Source organism: Lactuca serriola, chromosome 9 (genome assembly GCF_051521515.1).
Source record: "Lactuca serriola cultivar US96UC23 chromosome 9, Lser_US96UC23_V15, whole genome shotgun sequence".
In the NCBI taxonomy this organism is placed as follows: Eukaryota; Viridiplantae; Streptophyta; class Magnoliopsida; order Asterales; family Asteraceae; genus Lactuca; species Lactuca serriola.
Window position 1 is genome coordinate 105552251 of NC_136416.1, and position 17667 is coordinate 105569917.

Below are 17667 nucleotides of genomic sequence, written 5' to 3' on the forward strand. Positions count from 1 at the left end.
TAGAGAATTAATAGAATGACAAGTGACATCATATTAATTAGGAGTTCTAATATTATGACACTTGGCAAAAGGACTACTTTTTTATTAGTATAGATTTTTCATTTTCAATATATCATTAATTTAGTTTCTATAAATTAAACCTACCATAATTACTATTAATTTCAAATCTGAAATTTGAAATTTCAATTTCAAATAAATTTACAATTTAAACCTTTATATTTAACATATTGTTATAATTAACCCGTTTAGTATACGAGTCTGACAGCTAAGTACATAATTTTAATTTATTTATTTTTCACGGGTTTTTTTTTATCATAATTTTCACTTATTTTAGATTTTAAATTTAAATAAACTTTCGGTGCAATTGTTTCTATTTAACATTTTGTTTTAATCAACATGTATAATATACGGATCTTACAACTAGTATGAAATATCGTTGTCTTTCTAAAATATTGTACTTAAATAATTACTCAGTAAATATAAACTTTAAACGTATATTAAAATATAAATTTTAAGCATATAAGTCATAACACACTACACATGAGCCGATCGTAAATCAGTTACTCAATTAATAATATAAAATAATTTATTTTTTAATTAACCATCAAATAAATGTAGATCAACAAGCGGTTGTACCCTATATGATGCTACGGGAATTTTGCGTATGCACAATAGACAAGTGATAATTTACAGTAGAGTCGGATATTTAAGGCAAAAAAGAAAATAATGCAAAATGAATCAATTAATTGAAAAATTCATATGTTGCCAATTGCCAAATACATCACTAATTGGAAAATACATCTAAGTGTTGTTTGTTTTTTGTCTGGAAATCTTTTTGGTCTTTTTCTGTCTGTACAGTACAGACCACGTGCAGACATTAGACTTTACAGACTGTTTGTTTTTCTGAAGACTGCAAACCTAAAAAGGTTTGCGCGTCATTTTTTTGACGCATATATAGACCAGAATCTTCAAATATCTTCAGACATCTTCTAGCTTAAAAAACACATATATCTTAGTTTTTATTTATTTATTTAAACTTAGATTTATTCTAACTTTATCTATGATAAACAATTTGAAAAAAAAAAGTTACAATATTTAAAGAAAATAGATTTGACGACATAATCAACTTTTGTGACAAATTTACAAATAAAAATTTAATTACAATAATGACCGTTAGAGCTATTTATATAGATATGAAAAGAAAATTCGTAATATTGTTTTATATTTTTTGTGCCGAATTTTATAAAACATTATTTAATGAAATATCATTCATTTCTTGCGATAAATATTTATGACCAGTTTTTAATTGATTTAATTGAAAAGGTAAAATGAAAATTTTGAAAATTTCAATTAAAATCAAAGTTTATTTTCATCTATTTTACGTGTTAAATTCTTTTATCCTTAATTAGAATGTTTAGGTATATTTTTGCGACCAAAGTTTGTTAGTTTTTATCAAACATATATATTAATTTGTATCATTTTATTTTCATTTTTTATTCAATAATTCATAAAAGTCGAACTACATCTATTAATTATCTATAATAAAGTTATAAAGTTATTGAAAAACTCTTTTAAGTTTAAAAAAATCGGTTTAATTAGATTTTAGTTTATTCTAGCAGTTTGTAGATATTAAAAAACAAATAATCTTCTTCTTTTAGACCGCAGACGTTTGGTCCATTTCTTCTACTACAGATGTTTGTGAATATGGTCCACAGACTGCAGACATTTTTGTCTCTGAAAAAACAAACATCACCTTAGATAAAACACCGTATACGATAGTGTAGAAAAATTGTGTGGGTAATATCGAGAATACATAATGATATATAAAGAATGAATATGTGGATTGTGTTAACAAATATACATAAAAAAAACAAATTTTGACATGTTTCTAAAATATTGTACAAAAACAAATATGCAAAAAAAATAAACTAAATTTGTAGTAAAAAAACATATTTGTAGAAAAGAAAAAAGTATCTGTAAAAACACGCATACAAACAAAGATTTAAAAAAACACGGACAAAAATGAAAAGAAAATGTAATTTTGAAAAATGAATTCATAAAATATAAAGTTATAAAAAAAGATTTAAAAAGTTCCAAAATTTTCTAAAAAGAATAATTTTTAATAAAAGAAAACCATAAATATAATCTTACATGTACGAAAACTAATATGTAAAAAAGCTGAATTAGTAGAAAAATATTTTTATAAACGACAAAAAAAATCTTAAAAAACATACCTAGAAACGAAGATGTAAAAGAAAAATATTCATGCATAAAAACGAAAGTGTAAAATAAGTTGTAAAAGGTAATACTAAAAAAAAAGATATAAAAATAAGAGGGTTCTAATGACACTTATAAGAAATAGAATATTAATATTAACACCTAATCTTTGCCGTTAAAAAAAATAAAAAATTATATCAAATTCAAAAAACAAACTGATATTTTAGTCAAATTGAAAATTTTCAAAAACAAAAACAAAAAAAGTGAAAATTGAAAAAAAAAATCAAAATTTTGAAAACAATTTGAAATCTGAGCAAAATTTAAAAATAAAATCCGAAGGTGGACATGTCCACATGGATTAGAATCGGGGCAAAAGATTTAGCCCCTCACCATGGGCGTAACTATGTTGCTCTAAGGAAGGTCTTACTACCCAACTATTTTTCTTATTAATAATATAAACTAATAATAATATATTTTAATAATAATATAAATTCAGAGAAAATTATATATATAGTCAAAACCATTAATTACTTTGTAGAATATAAAAAAAAACCAATTACAAAAATAGCCTGCAAAATCACAAATGGATTAAACCCATCTGCAATTTGACAAAACAATCTGCGAACGTATAAGTCGTTAAAACACATCCATACTTTAACGACTTGTACGTTCGCAGATTAACTAGTACATGTGCTATTTCACATCCCATCTGCGATTTCACCTTATTTGCAGGTATAAAAACATAACTTTTTTTGTTTTATTTTTCACACTTTTCATTTGAAAACTCTCTCTCTCTCATTAAGCACTATGGACGATTTGAAGAAGCAAATATTCATTTATTATATTAGAAAAAATTTAAACAAAATTTTCATAGAAATAACAACAAAAGTAATAATTTTTTGCAAAACTCGATACATAATATGATTGTTTCATAGTCAAACCTATCAATTTCATAGCCAAATTAAAAAAAAAAAAAAAAAAAAAAAAAAAAAAAAAAACGAAATCGCAGATGAACTGAAAAGAAATCGCAGATAAACTTATTTCATGTGCGATTTCAGTCACATTTACCCCCTATTTATACCATAATATATATATATATATATATATATATATATATATATATCATTTGTGAACGTATAAGTTGCTAAAATACGAATGTGCTTTAACGATTTGTACGTTTAAAGACGGCTTGCTAAAATCGCAGATGAGCTTAATCCATCTATGATTTTGATAACTATTTTTGTAATTTAGGTTTTTTTTGCTATTTTCTAAAAAGTAATTAATGGTTTTGGCTATATTTGTAATTTTTTTTTTATAAATTAATAATAATATAAGATATATGTGGAAAACAATATGACATGCCTTGTTATTTTAAATATAATCTTGAGTAAATTATAAAAATGGCTGGTTGTGATTTAATCGAATTTACAGTTTTCTCCTTTAAGTTTAACATTTAATATATTATATTCATGTGATTTGTGAATGTTACACTGCAGGTCCTTGATCCATATAAAAAAGCTAAATTAGTTTTTTTTTTCTTTTAAGAATTTATTATATATATATATATATATATATATATATATATATATATATATATATATATTATCGCTTTTTAACTTGATCCATATAAAAAAGCTAAATTAGTTTTTTTTCTTTTAACAATTTATTATATATATATATATATATATATATATATATATATATATATATTATATTATCGCTTTTTAACTTTATTATAATAGAATTAATACATATTACTTATAAAATTAGTTTTATTATTTTAAATCAATTATCAAAATTATATAAAATCATATTATTATTTTATTATTTATTTTTTCTTTATTAATTTATCTTTTTTTTACGATTTAAAATCTTTTAATATTTTTGACGTTTTATTTGAATATATTATTTAATGTTTTTTTGACGTTTTATTCATATAAGTATTTATTGGAGACTGATACTTATCCAAGTCATTGTTTTAATTTGTTTATTCGAAAAAAAACTAAAAAAAAAATCATTATATAATTTCAACGAACAAAACATAAAAAAAACAACATTAAATAATATATGCAAATAAAACGTCAAAAATATTAAAAGATTTTTAAACCACAAAAACAAAGAAAAATAAATAAAGCAATAAATAATAATAACAATAATAATAATAATAATACGTTTTTATATAGTTTAGATAATTGATTTTAAAAAAATAAAAATAATTTTATAAATAATATATTATATATATTAAAATAAAGATAAAAAAGAAATAATTTGTTAAAAGATAAAAAAAAAAGCAATATATAATAATAATAATAATAATAATAATAATAATAATAATAATAATAATAATAATAAGTTGTTAAAAGAAAAAAGTAAAAAGAAAGAAATCGTAATTTTGTCTTTTTATATAGAGCAAAGAGCTGCAATGCAATATTCACAAATATGGGAATGTAACCTATCAAATCTTAAACTTAAGGACTAAAATTGTAAATTCGATCAATCCATAAGGACCATTTCTATAATTTACTCTATAATCTTTGGCAAAATAAATATATCAAAATCATATGAAACTCATATTTTATAGACTAAACTGCACAAATGCTCCCTGTGGTATGTCGAAAATTGTCACTTTGATCCAAAAAGGTTTGGACTAGCACCTGAGGTCCAAAGTTTTCATTTTGTTGCGAGTTTGGTCTAATCTGTTTTAAACTTTTTCATAATGACGATTTTGCCCTTATTTTTTTTCTTTTTCCTTTTTTTCTATTTCATTAAATACTTTTCTAATTAAAAAAATAATTTGTTATAATTTTTTTATAATAGAAAAAAATACTCTCTCTCTCTCTCTCTCCACATCCCAAGAACACATACCATCATCATCTTCTTCAATCTCGGATCTTGAGGTCACACCCTTTCTTGCCTGCTCCTTTTTATTCTCTCTAAAAACTTAATGCAACTAATTTCTCCCAGGATCTCTCGTGCTCATCCCTTCTGTTTGCGATCGACACATTGATGTGTGTGTGTGTCACTGCTTTCCGGTCGAACAAACCCACACACATGAGGGTTTTTGTTCGCCATTGATTAAATCACAGATACATGTTGTTGTTCGAAGTCGATATACAGGTGAGAGGAAAGGGCGAAGTCGATTTAGCACTCGATCTGTCGTCCAAAAACCACCGAATTCGTCATCCTCTTTCTCCGGTCGTCCTTCTTGTTTTGAGCTTACAAACCCCCGTTTCAGATCTGGAACAACATCGTCTTCGTCCATGGCTCATTCTTCCCCCATAGTTGATGTTCCCAAAAACAAAAACGAACCAGTAAACTCAGATCCGAAGCTCCGGATGGGGGTGATGATGGAGAGCCTTGCGGAGACAATGGAGGTGAGATAGTCGGGGACCACGAATTCTAGTAACAAGAGCAGAAATAAGGCTTTCTTGTTTACCAAACCCGCCTCCAGATCTGAACCATTTGCGTTTGAGATCCAAACCGCAACAAGAAATCATATAATTTTTGTTGTTGTTTTCTGAAGATAACAAACCATCTAAAACCCTAAATCCATACACCTAGGGGCTAAGGAAAAGAATTCAGATTATTTCAAGTTGCAGAGAGGGACATTAGGGTTTACAGGAATATATGCAAGCTTGATGAACATTTTAATGGGAAGTGCTTGTGTGTTTGTTGGGTGTTTATGAAGGGATAATCTAACCTGCAAGTTTCCTTGAGAGAGAGAGAGAGAGAGAGAGAGAGATTTTATTTTTGTTGTGAGAGAGATTTTATTTTTAATTGTTTTATACAATGTTGTAATAAAAGAAAATTAAAAAATAAAATAATAAAGGGCAAATCCGTCATTATAGAAAGTTTTAAAATTTTTGGACCGAACTCGCAACAAAATGAAAACTTTGGACCTCTGGTGCTAGTCCAAACCTTTTTGGACCAAAGTGGCAATTTTCGACATACCACAGGGACCATTTGTGTAGTTTAGTCTATTTTATATAGGTTTCACAATTAGGTTGGGTTTGAGTTTGCGGGTTAAAATACATTGACCTAACACAACCCATATAATATATAGGTTAGTGAGTTGGTGGGTCGGAAAAATCAACCCAAGCCGACCAACATAACCCATTTAAGTACATGGGTTATACACGTTTCTAAATTAATTAATAATCGGTATTTTACATTGACTAGAATGAAATGAACAACCAAATACACGCCTCTCATGTTTAAAAAACTTTGGATCGAGAATTAGATTTGGGGTTAGGAATGTTAAGACTTAATCACTTAAGGCAGGCCTATATTCCATTAATCCATAAAACAATTTTTTTTTTAAATAGAATATATATAGTCGTGTTGATGGGTTGACCAGCGAACCCAAACAAATAACCCAATCCAACCCATGGAAAAAACGGGTTGACGGGTTAGAAATATCAACATAAACTTATTTATTTTCATGTAAAACAGGTTAAATTGAGAATTATCACCCTTAATTTTATATATTCAAGTCCACTTGTAATAGCCCAATGCTTCAATCTACTTAAAATTTATTTAATATGCAATAACACAATCTATTGAAAACTAAACAAAAAATAAGACAAAAGTCTCTCTGAAACGTAGCCCGAAGACTATCAGGGAACTTATCAAAAAGATGGTCGCATAAAAGAAGCTTATTATATAATAAGTTTTCTCTTCTTTTGAAACTTGTAACAACAGAAAACTAAACAAAAAATAAGACAAAAGTCTCTCTGAAACGTAGCCCGAAGACTATCAGGGAACTTATCAAAAAGATGGTCGCATAAAAAAAGCTTATTATATAATAAGTTTTCTCTTCTTTTGAAACTTGCACTGTTGTTACCTATTACAACATTAAGGGTTGAATACATATTTTTCACCAATGAAATTGATAAAGGAGTCATTACCTATTGGAACATTAAGGGTTGAACACATATTTTCGCCAATTGAAGTTATATTTAAATATTTTAATTTCTTTTTCATTTACCTAAGAAACGACTAGATCTCATCATTAACAAAGCAACTCTCAAACAATAAAGCTAAATGCAATTTACATTCAAATCTCCTACAAAATATTTTTAAATGAGTTATACTATTCATGTGTCACATTTTGGTAATTTTATAGCGTAGTTATATAATGTGAAAATAAAAAGTAAAACTTTTTTTTTTATATAAAAACAATAAAGATTCTATCCGGTTATCAAAAAGAGTAATAATTAAAGCACACTTGTATTTTGCCACCAAATAAACGTGCTTCTCACCAAAACAACACCTACCTTCAAAGACACTCCAATCACATAAGTCGAATTTTTAATAAACTACAAATGAAATCTGATTACCTAATTCACCAAATATTTGTATAAGATAAACCTTATTTTATAATTAATCATTTTTATATAAACACAATTATAATTGTCATTATCTTTGATCTAATAAAATACAAAACAAAACAGAAAGCTAAAAAGTACCTTAAATTTCATATTTGTAAGTTAATTATTCTGACTTTTATGACATATAGACAATTTAAAGATGTTATAACTTATAGTTGTAAACCAATGGAATTCAACAAATAAATAAAGTAGATTTTTTTTTTATACATTTTGAGATTAATAAAGAGTTTTTTGGGTAATTTATTAAGTACCTTTAAAATCAATTGTTTGAGTTGCAAGCTAAAGATGTTATTAAATCAATTTAATTCCCTTTTTCTGCAAAGATGTTATTTTCTCCTCCATACATTTCTTACAAAAACTCGATCCAAATGGAAAGAAGATAAAAGGAGGTGGAAATGATTTGGAAGAAAATCCAAAATAGAAGCTCTGAAATTCAATTATTTGTCAAAGAATAACAGAAGTATAATTGTACCTTACAACATACAACAAATCAAGCAGACATTCAGATTTGTTTGGATTGAATTAATTAAAAACAAGGAGAGATAATGAGATATGTACATCAATAATTTGCAGACAAATAAGGCAAATTGATGAACATGATCAAAAAAGAATTCCGAAAGCAATTTTAATAGTATTTTCTAGACAAATTCAAACACCAGTGTAAACCTATAATTCAGATCTGAATTGTCTGATTTGCGATTCAGATTTCAATATGATCAAACCAGATTAAACCGATGATTTAATCGGCAGATCACGAAAAACAGAGATGTATAAGAAAAGAAAAAAAAAAAAAAAAAAACTTACGTACATATTTATATATATAAGAATGAGTTCGATCGTGATTCATGAATTCTTCCTCCCCTCGAATTCGAATCAAGTATCGTGAATCGTGATAATCTTTACAGACGACTACACCTTCTCTTCTTCGTGCTCGATTGTTGATTGATGATTTCGTAGCTTGACCTAAAAAACGATTCAATCTCGTCTCTCGCAACGCTCTCGAAGAAATCAAACTCCGATAATCTTCGCCTACACGACGGAGCAGACGGCCTCTGTTTTTTAGGCGGCGGAGGACAGGTGTTGAGTTGAGGAATTCTATGCTGTATCGTCGTCGGCGTTCGACACTCCTCCACCTCTTGATCCTCAAATTGAATCGCGCATGATTCCTCGGATGTTGAATCCATCAGCGGTGGAGATGCCGGAAGCTTGATTTTCAACGATGCCGGAAGCTTGATTGCAGGGAGATCTTGGCGTAACTGCAGATCTGTAGACATGATGTGGTGGTGGTCACGGTGGTTGTAGGTGATAACTCGGTGGGTGGATGTGGAATTTTGCTTGAGAAGGAAGAGAAACAGATGTGGAGATACCTGCGTTGTGCTCTCTTTATATGTAAGTTTCTAGAGATAGAGAGAGAAAATCTACCTTTTCAGAGGTGAAACTGTTAAAACCAGATACACAACGCTTTAGAAGCTTGTACTTTGTGTTTTAATGTTTGTACGTTAATTAATTGAAAAACGAATGATTAATTTAATGCAGAAAACAGGTAGTTTCCTGGTTTGGACAAGAATATATAATAAAGGAGTAGACTTCTTGTGACATAAGCCCCCTCTATTTATTTATGTTTTTTACTTTAAGCCCCTCAATAAATTAATGATAATATCTTTTTGTGGAAAAGATTTTCATTATTAAAATAAAAATAGTATTGTTTAATTTTACCCACTTTTATATTAACAAATAGTACCGAATTTTAATTAATTCTGGATTTCTGGGTTAAATCAAGCATGTCAATTAATATTACGAATAGTTTACTCCAATTTAATACAATACCTTAATTTAAATATATTTTGCTAATTACATCTCCGTAATGAGGTTACTATATAATTGAATATGTATCTTTATTACATGCTCAATTATGTGAAATAGACACATTAGGGTGTATAAAAAGCTAAGCGAGCTAAAGCCTAAAAAACTTTAACTGAAATTTGAAAAGCCGACGGTCATATATATATATATATATATATATATATATATATATATATATATATATATATATATATATATATATATATATAGAGAGAGAGAGAGAGAGAGAGAGAGAGAGAGAGAGAGTTAAGTTCAAATGTTTTAGCAACTATTGTGTGTACAAATGCACCAATAGGAATTTAGGAATAATAAAATTATTAAAAAATAATATAAGGGTAAATTTGTAACTTTACATCACCTTCATTTATTAAACCAAAAATAATTCTTTTACATAGATAGAAAACTCCTTAATTAATGGAACAGTTACCATAAAAGACCCTAAACTAACCCTAGTCGTCCAAGTCCATTGTGTGAGGACGTGTTGCGTTGGTTCCCTTTTTGATATCGACCGAGAAAGAGAAATCTGGAGGGGAGGGGTTGTGCGATCGGAAGAGAAGAGGATGAAGACTACAAGGAGCCACCATCGGCGCCGTTTTTCGAGCCAGGCGAGTTGTCGTCATGGTCGTTTTACAGAGCCGGTATCGCAGAGTTCATCGCCACCTTCTTGTTCCTCTACATCTCGGTGTTGACTGTAATGGGGGTGGTCAAATCTTCGACGAAATGTGGCACGGTGGGTATTCAAGGAATCGCGTGGGCTTTCGGTGGTATGATCTTCGCTCTTGTCTACCGCACCGCCGGTATCTCAGGTATGTTTCCACTCTCCACCGGAACCCTAATTTTATCTTCTTTCTTCTTCAAATCGTCTACAAACTACGTTTCATCTTCAACACAGGAGGGCATATTAACCCAACTGTCACATTCGGTTTGCTATTAGCAAGAAAACTGCCGTTGACCAGGACAGTGTTCTACATGGTGATGCAGTGTCTTGGAGCGATCTATGGTGCCGGAGTTGTGAAAGGGTTTCAAGGTAATGCGCAGTACATGACGTTAGGCGGTGGTGCTAATGTCGTCGCCCATGGTTACACCAAGGGTGATGGTCTTGGTGCTGAGATTGTTGCCATTTCCATGCTTGTTTACACCGTGTTCTCTACAACTGATGCTAAAAGAAGCACCAGAGACTCCCATGTCCCTGTATGCAACTCACTCCATTGACTATTGAATTATATACATATATTCACTTTAGAAAAGGTGAGATTTTTATCTTGAATTAAATTTGAATGTGTTTATTGTAGATTTTGGCTCCTCTTCCAATTGGGTTTGGGGTGTTCTTAGTTCATTTGGCCACCATCCCCATCACCGAAACTGGATGTTGCTTCTTTGGTGATTCATTGACTGTCAATCAAAAGGAAACACATGTTAAAACAAAATAAAAGTTCATTTAAAACTCAATCAGGTATCTTATTTTCTTTATTGATTACAATATTCTATTATCTAAGATTTGATCAGGTAATATCTGAATACATTAAATTCCAACAGAATATCTGAATCGATTCCAATTTTCAACCACGCTTTAGTTGTTTTGTTTTTCTAAACCATTTGAATTGAGTAAAATTATATAAAAAAAACTAAAAACTTCTGAGTTTTGTAGATAATAAGAAGAAAACAAAAGCTAAAAGTTGGTGTGTATTTTTTGTGGTGATGTAAGCAGGAACATGTGTTTCTTTCAAATATTCATGATTCAGATATTCTGTTGGAATTTAATGTATGTTAGGATGATGCAGGAATGATGAGGTAACTTATGAAGAAAAGATATGTGATACTTCATTCTCAAAGAATGAAGAAAAACAACAATATTCTTTCAAAATTTCAGGATTCAACATTCAAAAACAATAATATTCTTTCAGAATTTAAGAAGAAAACATGGAGAACGAGAGTATTCTAGCAGAATGTTGTTATTTTTTAAGAATATTATTCATTTTTGTTGATATTCTTTTAGAATATTTTATAACTATATTTAAAATGTATAAGACTTTTAGTCTGTAAGAATATGTATGAATTTGTATTTAAGTTCGGATGTATAAGAGTATATCAGAATGTTTGTTATTTTTCAACATCTTATTCAAGAATTTTGTTTTTATTCAATAATATTCTATTAGAATAAAATTCTGAAAGAGTATCATTCTAACAAAAAATATTCTGATAGAATAAAATCGGTAAAAATTGAAATTGAATTAATTAAAAGATTCGGATTTTTTTTAAATTAGGAGAATTAATCATCCCTAAAATTTCGAAAATTTCCTTTTATAAATGTAGTTAATTGTCCATAATACCCTTTTGCTAAAAATTGTGTGATTATATGGTACATGTTACCCCATTATAATATCATACACTCTCAAATCATGTCCATTGATTAATTTCATCCGTTGGTCCAGATCTATGCACTTTGGCACACAATACTTAGTAAAAACAAAATAACCTAACCCTATATATATATACATATATATATATATATATATATATATATATATATATATATAGAGAGAGAGAGAGAGAGGGAAATTAAATATCCTTCTACTTTTTGTTCCTGCATATCCTCCTAGCCAATGAAATTGTGATATGTGTAACATTTAATGTTCATTTAATGAAATTTTAGGATACTAATATGACACATATCATCATTTAAATGGGTAGGAGGATATGTATGATCAAAGGTAGGAAGATATTTAATTTCTCATGTGTGTGTGTGTATATATATATATATATATACATATATATATATATATATATATATATATATATATATATATATATATTGGTTCCTTTGAGATAAATAAAAAATTAGAGATTGTGAGATAGATGGATAAGTCGTTGATATTATGTTTTCTGTTTCTAAAATGTGGCGGTGGCAGAATTATAAATACATTGGTAACTTATTAAATTAATGTCGTTAATAACGATGGTAGGGCTATTGTTGTAATTTTACAAAGATTCATTTCAGTTTTGCAGGCTACGATACTGTAACTGCCTATACCATTCCCTTCTTTCTCGATCAAAATCCCAACTGAAACTCTCACGAAAACCCTCTTTTTCTTTATTTGTCGCATTTTTCCATAGTTTTCGTTTATTAGCTGTTCAAATTAAGTTTGGAAAATCGGTAAATGTCTTCAGGAGAAAATATAAACGAAGTCGCATCTTCATTAAATGAAAGGTTAGAATGCGAGTGATTTTTCATTTTATTGATAATGCATGTTTGTATTAATTAGTTAACTGTAGTTTTATGTTGATAATGATGTTTTTTGTTTTGATTCAGTAGTTGTAACATCCGGATTTTCAGAGGTATTATGGTGTAGGTTAATCTTGTGATTAAAGGAGAGACTCGACGAGTTAAGGTTCCAACTTGCCGAGTCGAGTCGGGTTCTCTCGTGGATTTAATAGTGGACTCGACGAGTCCGAGGAGGGACTCGCCGAGTAAGTACTGGGCAGAGAAACCCTAATCTTCGGGGTTTGGGACCTATTTAAAGGCACTTATAGCCTCCTTGGCCCCTTCCCAAGAGTGTCTTTGTCCCTTGATAGAAACCCTAGAGTTATTTTTGAGCTAGAGAGGAAAGAGGCCTCTTGGAGGTCATTTCTTTGAGAAGAAGATCAAGGGAGTTGCAAGGATCTTAGAGGAGGGTTGGTGGATCAGCCTCATCTTCATTTTAAGCTTCAGATCTGGTACAACTCTTGCCTCCCTTGTGTTTGAGTAGATTTCCTTGGTTGTAAAGTTGGGCTTGTATCCATATTGATGGGGTTTTGGGTGCATCCAAACCCTTTTTTTTCGAGTCAATTGTAGATCTGGACCTTGTAAGGTCCAGAGATCCAGAAAGTAGGCAGCCATGAGTGAGTAACCTTGGAGCTTTGAAGCTATGAAGTTTCAATGGAGTCAAAATGGTGTATAGAGCAAAATACACCATGCATGAGCCTCAAGTTCAGACCTTTGCGTGACTTTTGGGTAGTAGGAGGTTAGAACTATGAGTTTGGGTTGCAGATCTGACCTCAAATGGCTGAATGAGAAATCTGTAGGAGCCAACTCGCCGAGTCCATGGGTGACTCGATGAGTCGTAGCGGGTTTGACCGAGTAATCTTAACCCAGTGTTGGCTCGCCGAGTTGGGAGTCAACTCGACGAGCTGAGTGAGTCCTAGGTAGAGTTCAGTTGATGTGAGGGGACTCGACGAGTCTCATGGGTGCACTCGACGAGTATGGTCAAATGTGGACTGTTGACTTGAGCTTGACTTCTATTGACTTTGGGGTTTTGGTCAACATAAGTAATAGAGGCCTTGGAAGGGTAAAATAGTCTTTTACCCACTTTAGAGAGTTAGAAAGAGAAGGAACCGCCTTCGATTATCTGAGTCGTGAAAAGAGTTATTATAAGAGATATTCATCCTATGTGTTAGGTGGTGGCAAATTCGAGATTCAAGTGTGAGGATAGCTGCTTCCTGCTTGCCAGGTGAGTCTTCTCACTATACTTTACCTAGAGTGGTAATTAGAGTTATGTGACAGAGTATTTTGTATGCTATTTATGTAATGTGATGCACTGCATTATTTCTATGTAATTTATGTGGTGTGTGTGTGTTCCAGAGTATACAGAGTTAGGACCAGAGGGTCCACAGAGTTAGGACCAGAGGGTCCATAGAGTTATAGCCTCGAGTGGCTAATATGTGTTTTATGTGGTATCTTGGAGAACTCACTAAGCTTCGTGCTTACCGTGTTATGTGTTATGTGTTTCACGTTCTCAGGATCGCGGGACGGCACCGGTTGATTGTACACACCAGAGAAAAAGTTATGAGGATCCTGGATTATTAATTATTAAAACATGGAGTTATGTTTTGTGAATTGAACAAATAAAATTCTAATAAAACGTGTCATGAGGATTTATATGATTTTAAATCAAAAATTTCTTTTGAAAATTTACGTTGTTACAGTAGTTTTTCATCATTTTTACTTTATTTTGATGATTTTCTCGTTTAGAGTTGATCTGTTTTTTTATTTATTTATTTATTTATTTATTTATTTATTTATGATTTATGTTTGTGTTGGTTTTGATGAAAGTTGTTTATATTTTCACACATAAGGATTTCAAAAGAAACTATGTTCGAAAAAAGTTCAAAAATCAAAAAAATATCGAAGGCGGTAGAAGTGTTGTTATATCTGAAGGTACGGTTCAAAAAATCGATGTTAAAAAACGTATAAAATCATCTATGATTAGAACTAGAAATAAACATATAACTTAATGTTAAAGGTTTCTGTTGTAATCATAACTGATTTTGTTATTTTTTTTCAGTGGATTGAACATAACATTTGGTTATACGTTTATTTCTAGTTCTGATCATAAATGATTTTATACGTTTGTTTATAATCATTAGTAAATAATAATGATAAATGTATGTGTTTATAATCATTAGTGATTTAAAACCATAGTTTAGTTTTTTATTCATAATTGATTATCATATTTTGTGTTTATGTATTTCTATGTATCAAACGTGAATATGAAGATCTTTCTGGAGAAATTAAAGAGAAATTTTCGAAGAAAAGAAATTTTAAAGGTATTTTTTTGTAATCATAACTAATTTTGTGATTTTTTCAGTTGATTGAACATAACATTTAGTTGTATGTTTATTTTTAGTTCTAATCATAAATGATTTTATACGTTTTGTTTATAATAATTAGTAAATAGTAATGATAAATGTATGTTTTTATAATCATTAGTGATTGTGTGATTTGAAATCATAGTTTATTAGTCATATGCATTTTTGTTTAGTACTAATTACTAATGATGTTAATTTTTTTTGTAGTAAATGCTTATGTTGATGATGAGAAGGAAATTGAAGATATTTCAGAGAAAAATTCAAAGGTTAAAAATGATAAGTGTATTTTTTTTTTGCAATCATAAGTGATTATGTTTCTTGATTTGCAATTGATTATATGTATTATGTTTTATTTTTTACTAGCATTGTGTTTCTAATGAAAATTTTAGGTAAAAAATATACTTTAGAGAGCTCAAGGAAGACACGATCATCTTCCAAAAAAGAAAAGGCCAAGGAGGTCTTGCAAACACTATCAAAGAAATCTAAAAAAAAAACAGTTATTGAACAACCAAAAGTGAACTTGAGGGTTAATGTGACATCCCCAAAATCACGGCCAGAAAAAAACGATTTTGTTTATGCTTTGTTTAAAAATAAGAGTAACATTTTAAATAAAGTGTTGCGGAATTTGTCCCAAAACAAAATATGATAAAGATTTATCAAAAGCATTTCTAAAGAAATGTATTTCATTAAAAGACTTGGGATGTCATGTTCGATACAGATCAAAAGCATAAACCATACAATATAAGCCTTACTACATTATTTCATATCTACATGCCTATATCCGTAATCCCTCATCCAAACATCACATCTATGCTCATGAGCCACTACCTGTAATACAAGAAACTGAGTGGGTCAGGCTTGGGAGCCTGGTGAGCACATAGGGTTTTCAACCCACAATAAATAAGTTTATTAATTTCATCAATCAACAATAAACCGATTACCCGTTCCCGTTATCCTCACTTTACGTCCCTAAACACCTATCATAAGGGACCTAGCCTAAGGATCATCATCGGGATGGACACTACTGCTAAGAGGATTCCTTAGCAATAAATTTTCTAAAGGCAACCATGTGGGGGATGGAGTACACCGGTGAACACATCGTTCACAAACACTTACAGGTTGCGAGCCTGCTAGTGTTCCACTAGACTGTCTAGAAGAATTCGTGGTCGTCATCCATACTCCGCTAGATGACAGAATCAACAACATCAACATCGAGGTCTCTCATCATTTTATCACACATCACCTATTACATCTACCCATGTTTTACCCCAACATTTTCGTAGATATAAAATACATATACAGTTTAAATCATTGAAAATGTGTATAAAAACGTTCATCCAGCATAGATAGCAAGTATTCAAATAATATGCACACATAGCACGTAATTTATATAAAATACTTCATATCTATGTGTAAGCTAAAAGTTACTATGCACTCACCTGAGAGGTGGTGACTCAGCACTCGGACAACGCTTTGATACTCTCAAAACAATTTTCCTTCGATAAAACCTAGTACCAATACGATTAGGGTTTAGTCTCACGATAACCGCGACAAATTAATAGTCTGGCTATTATTATTATTATATAAGCGTTAAATAACACTCAATATAACTCATAATAATAGCCCAAATAATTATTTTAAGGACCTAATAACATTACTATAATTATTTGAAAGCTATATTAAAAATTGCATAAGCGTAGCTCACTTACAACAGATTTTAAAGAAAACAGAAACTTTATTTAGAGCAGCGTTTCGAAACCGAAAGACACTTTTTCTCGGGACTCCGGGAGCCTCGGGGCTTCCCTCGGGAGCTAATGGGGTTTACCAAGGGTTTTGGGAGGCTTAGGGCACTTAGAGAGAGAAAGATTGTAGAGAGAGAAGTGAAAAATGGGTGAAGAATGAGGCTGCCCTCGGCCCCCTTTTATAGCTGTGAGGCCTCGGACGTACGCTGGGCGTTGTCCTCGGCTACGCGGGGCGTAGTCATCGGATAAGGTTTCCAGCGAGCCTCCAACTATCTTACACTCGGAGAAGATAAGAGCGAGGGTAAGCGGGGCGTACCGGCTTCGGACGCTGGGCGTAATGCGAGGACAGGTGTCAAGATCCGAAGCGAGGACCGTGGGGAGCAAGGTACGGCTGGGATCGCGCCACGTCATCAATCTCGCACCAGGTTTCGCATTTTCGAGTCCCAACTTCAAAAATTCGTATCTTCCACATACGAGCTCTGTTTTTGATGTTCTTTATATCCACGAGAAGGCGGGAACGTGCTCTACAACTTTTGTTTAGACTCCGTCGGCTAATTTTGACTTTATTTTAAAATTTATATTATTAACAGGCCGGGACATAATTGGTCTGTTAAATTCTCATAACTTCTTCATCCGACGTCCGTTTTCGCCCATCTTTTTCTCGTTACGCTACTCTTAATGAGATCTTCGATTCTTGTTTAGTTCGTTTCGGGTAAAAACCGCTCGATCTAATATTCGAATTTCGGGTTGTACACTGCTAATCCGAAACTTCGAAAAATCATAACTTCTTCATACGAAGTCAGGTTTGGGCGTTCTTTTTATGGACACTC

General features: G+C 30.7%; 1 protein-coding gene across 1 annotated transcript; it reads right to left on the reverse strand.

Annotated features, from left to right (window-relative positions):
* Positions 1-8506: 8506 nt before the first annotated feature.
* On the reverse strand, positions 8507-8881 carry LOC145076010 (cyclin-dependent protein kinase inhibitor SMR3-like). Its single transcript, XM_079022041.1, has one exon. It carries the CDS (start codon positions 8879-8881, stop codon positions 8507-8509), a length of 375 nt encoding a protein of 124 aa, XP_078878167.1.
* Positions 8882-17667: the final 8786 nt, after the last annotated feature.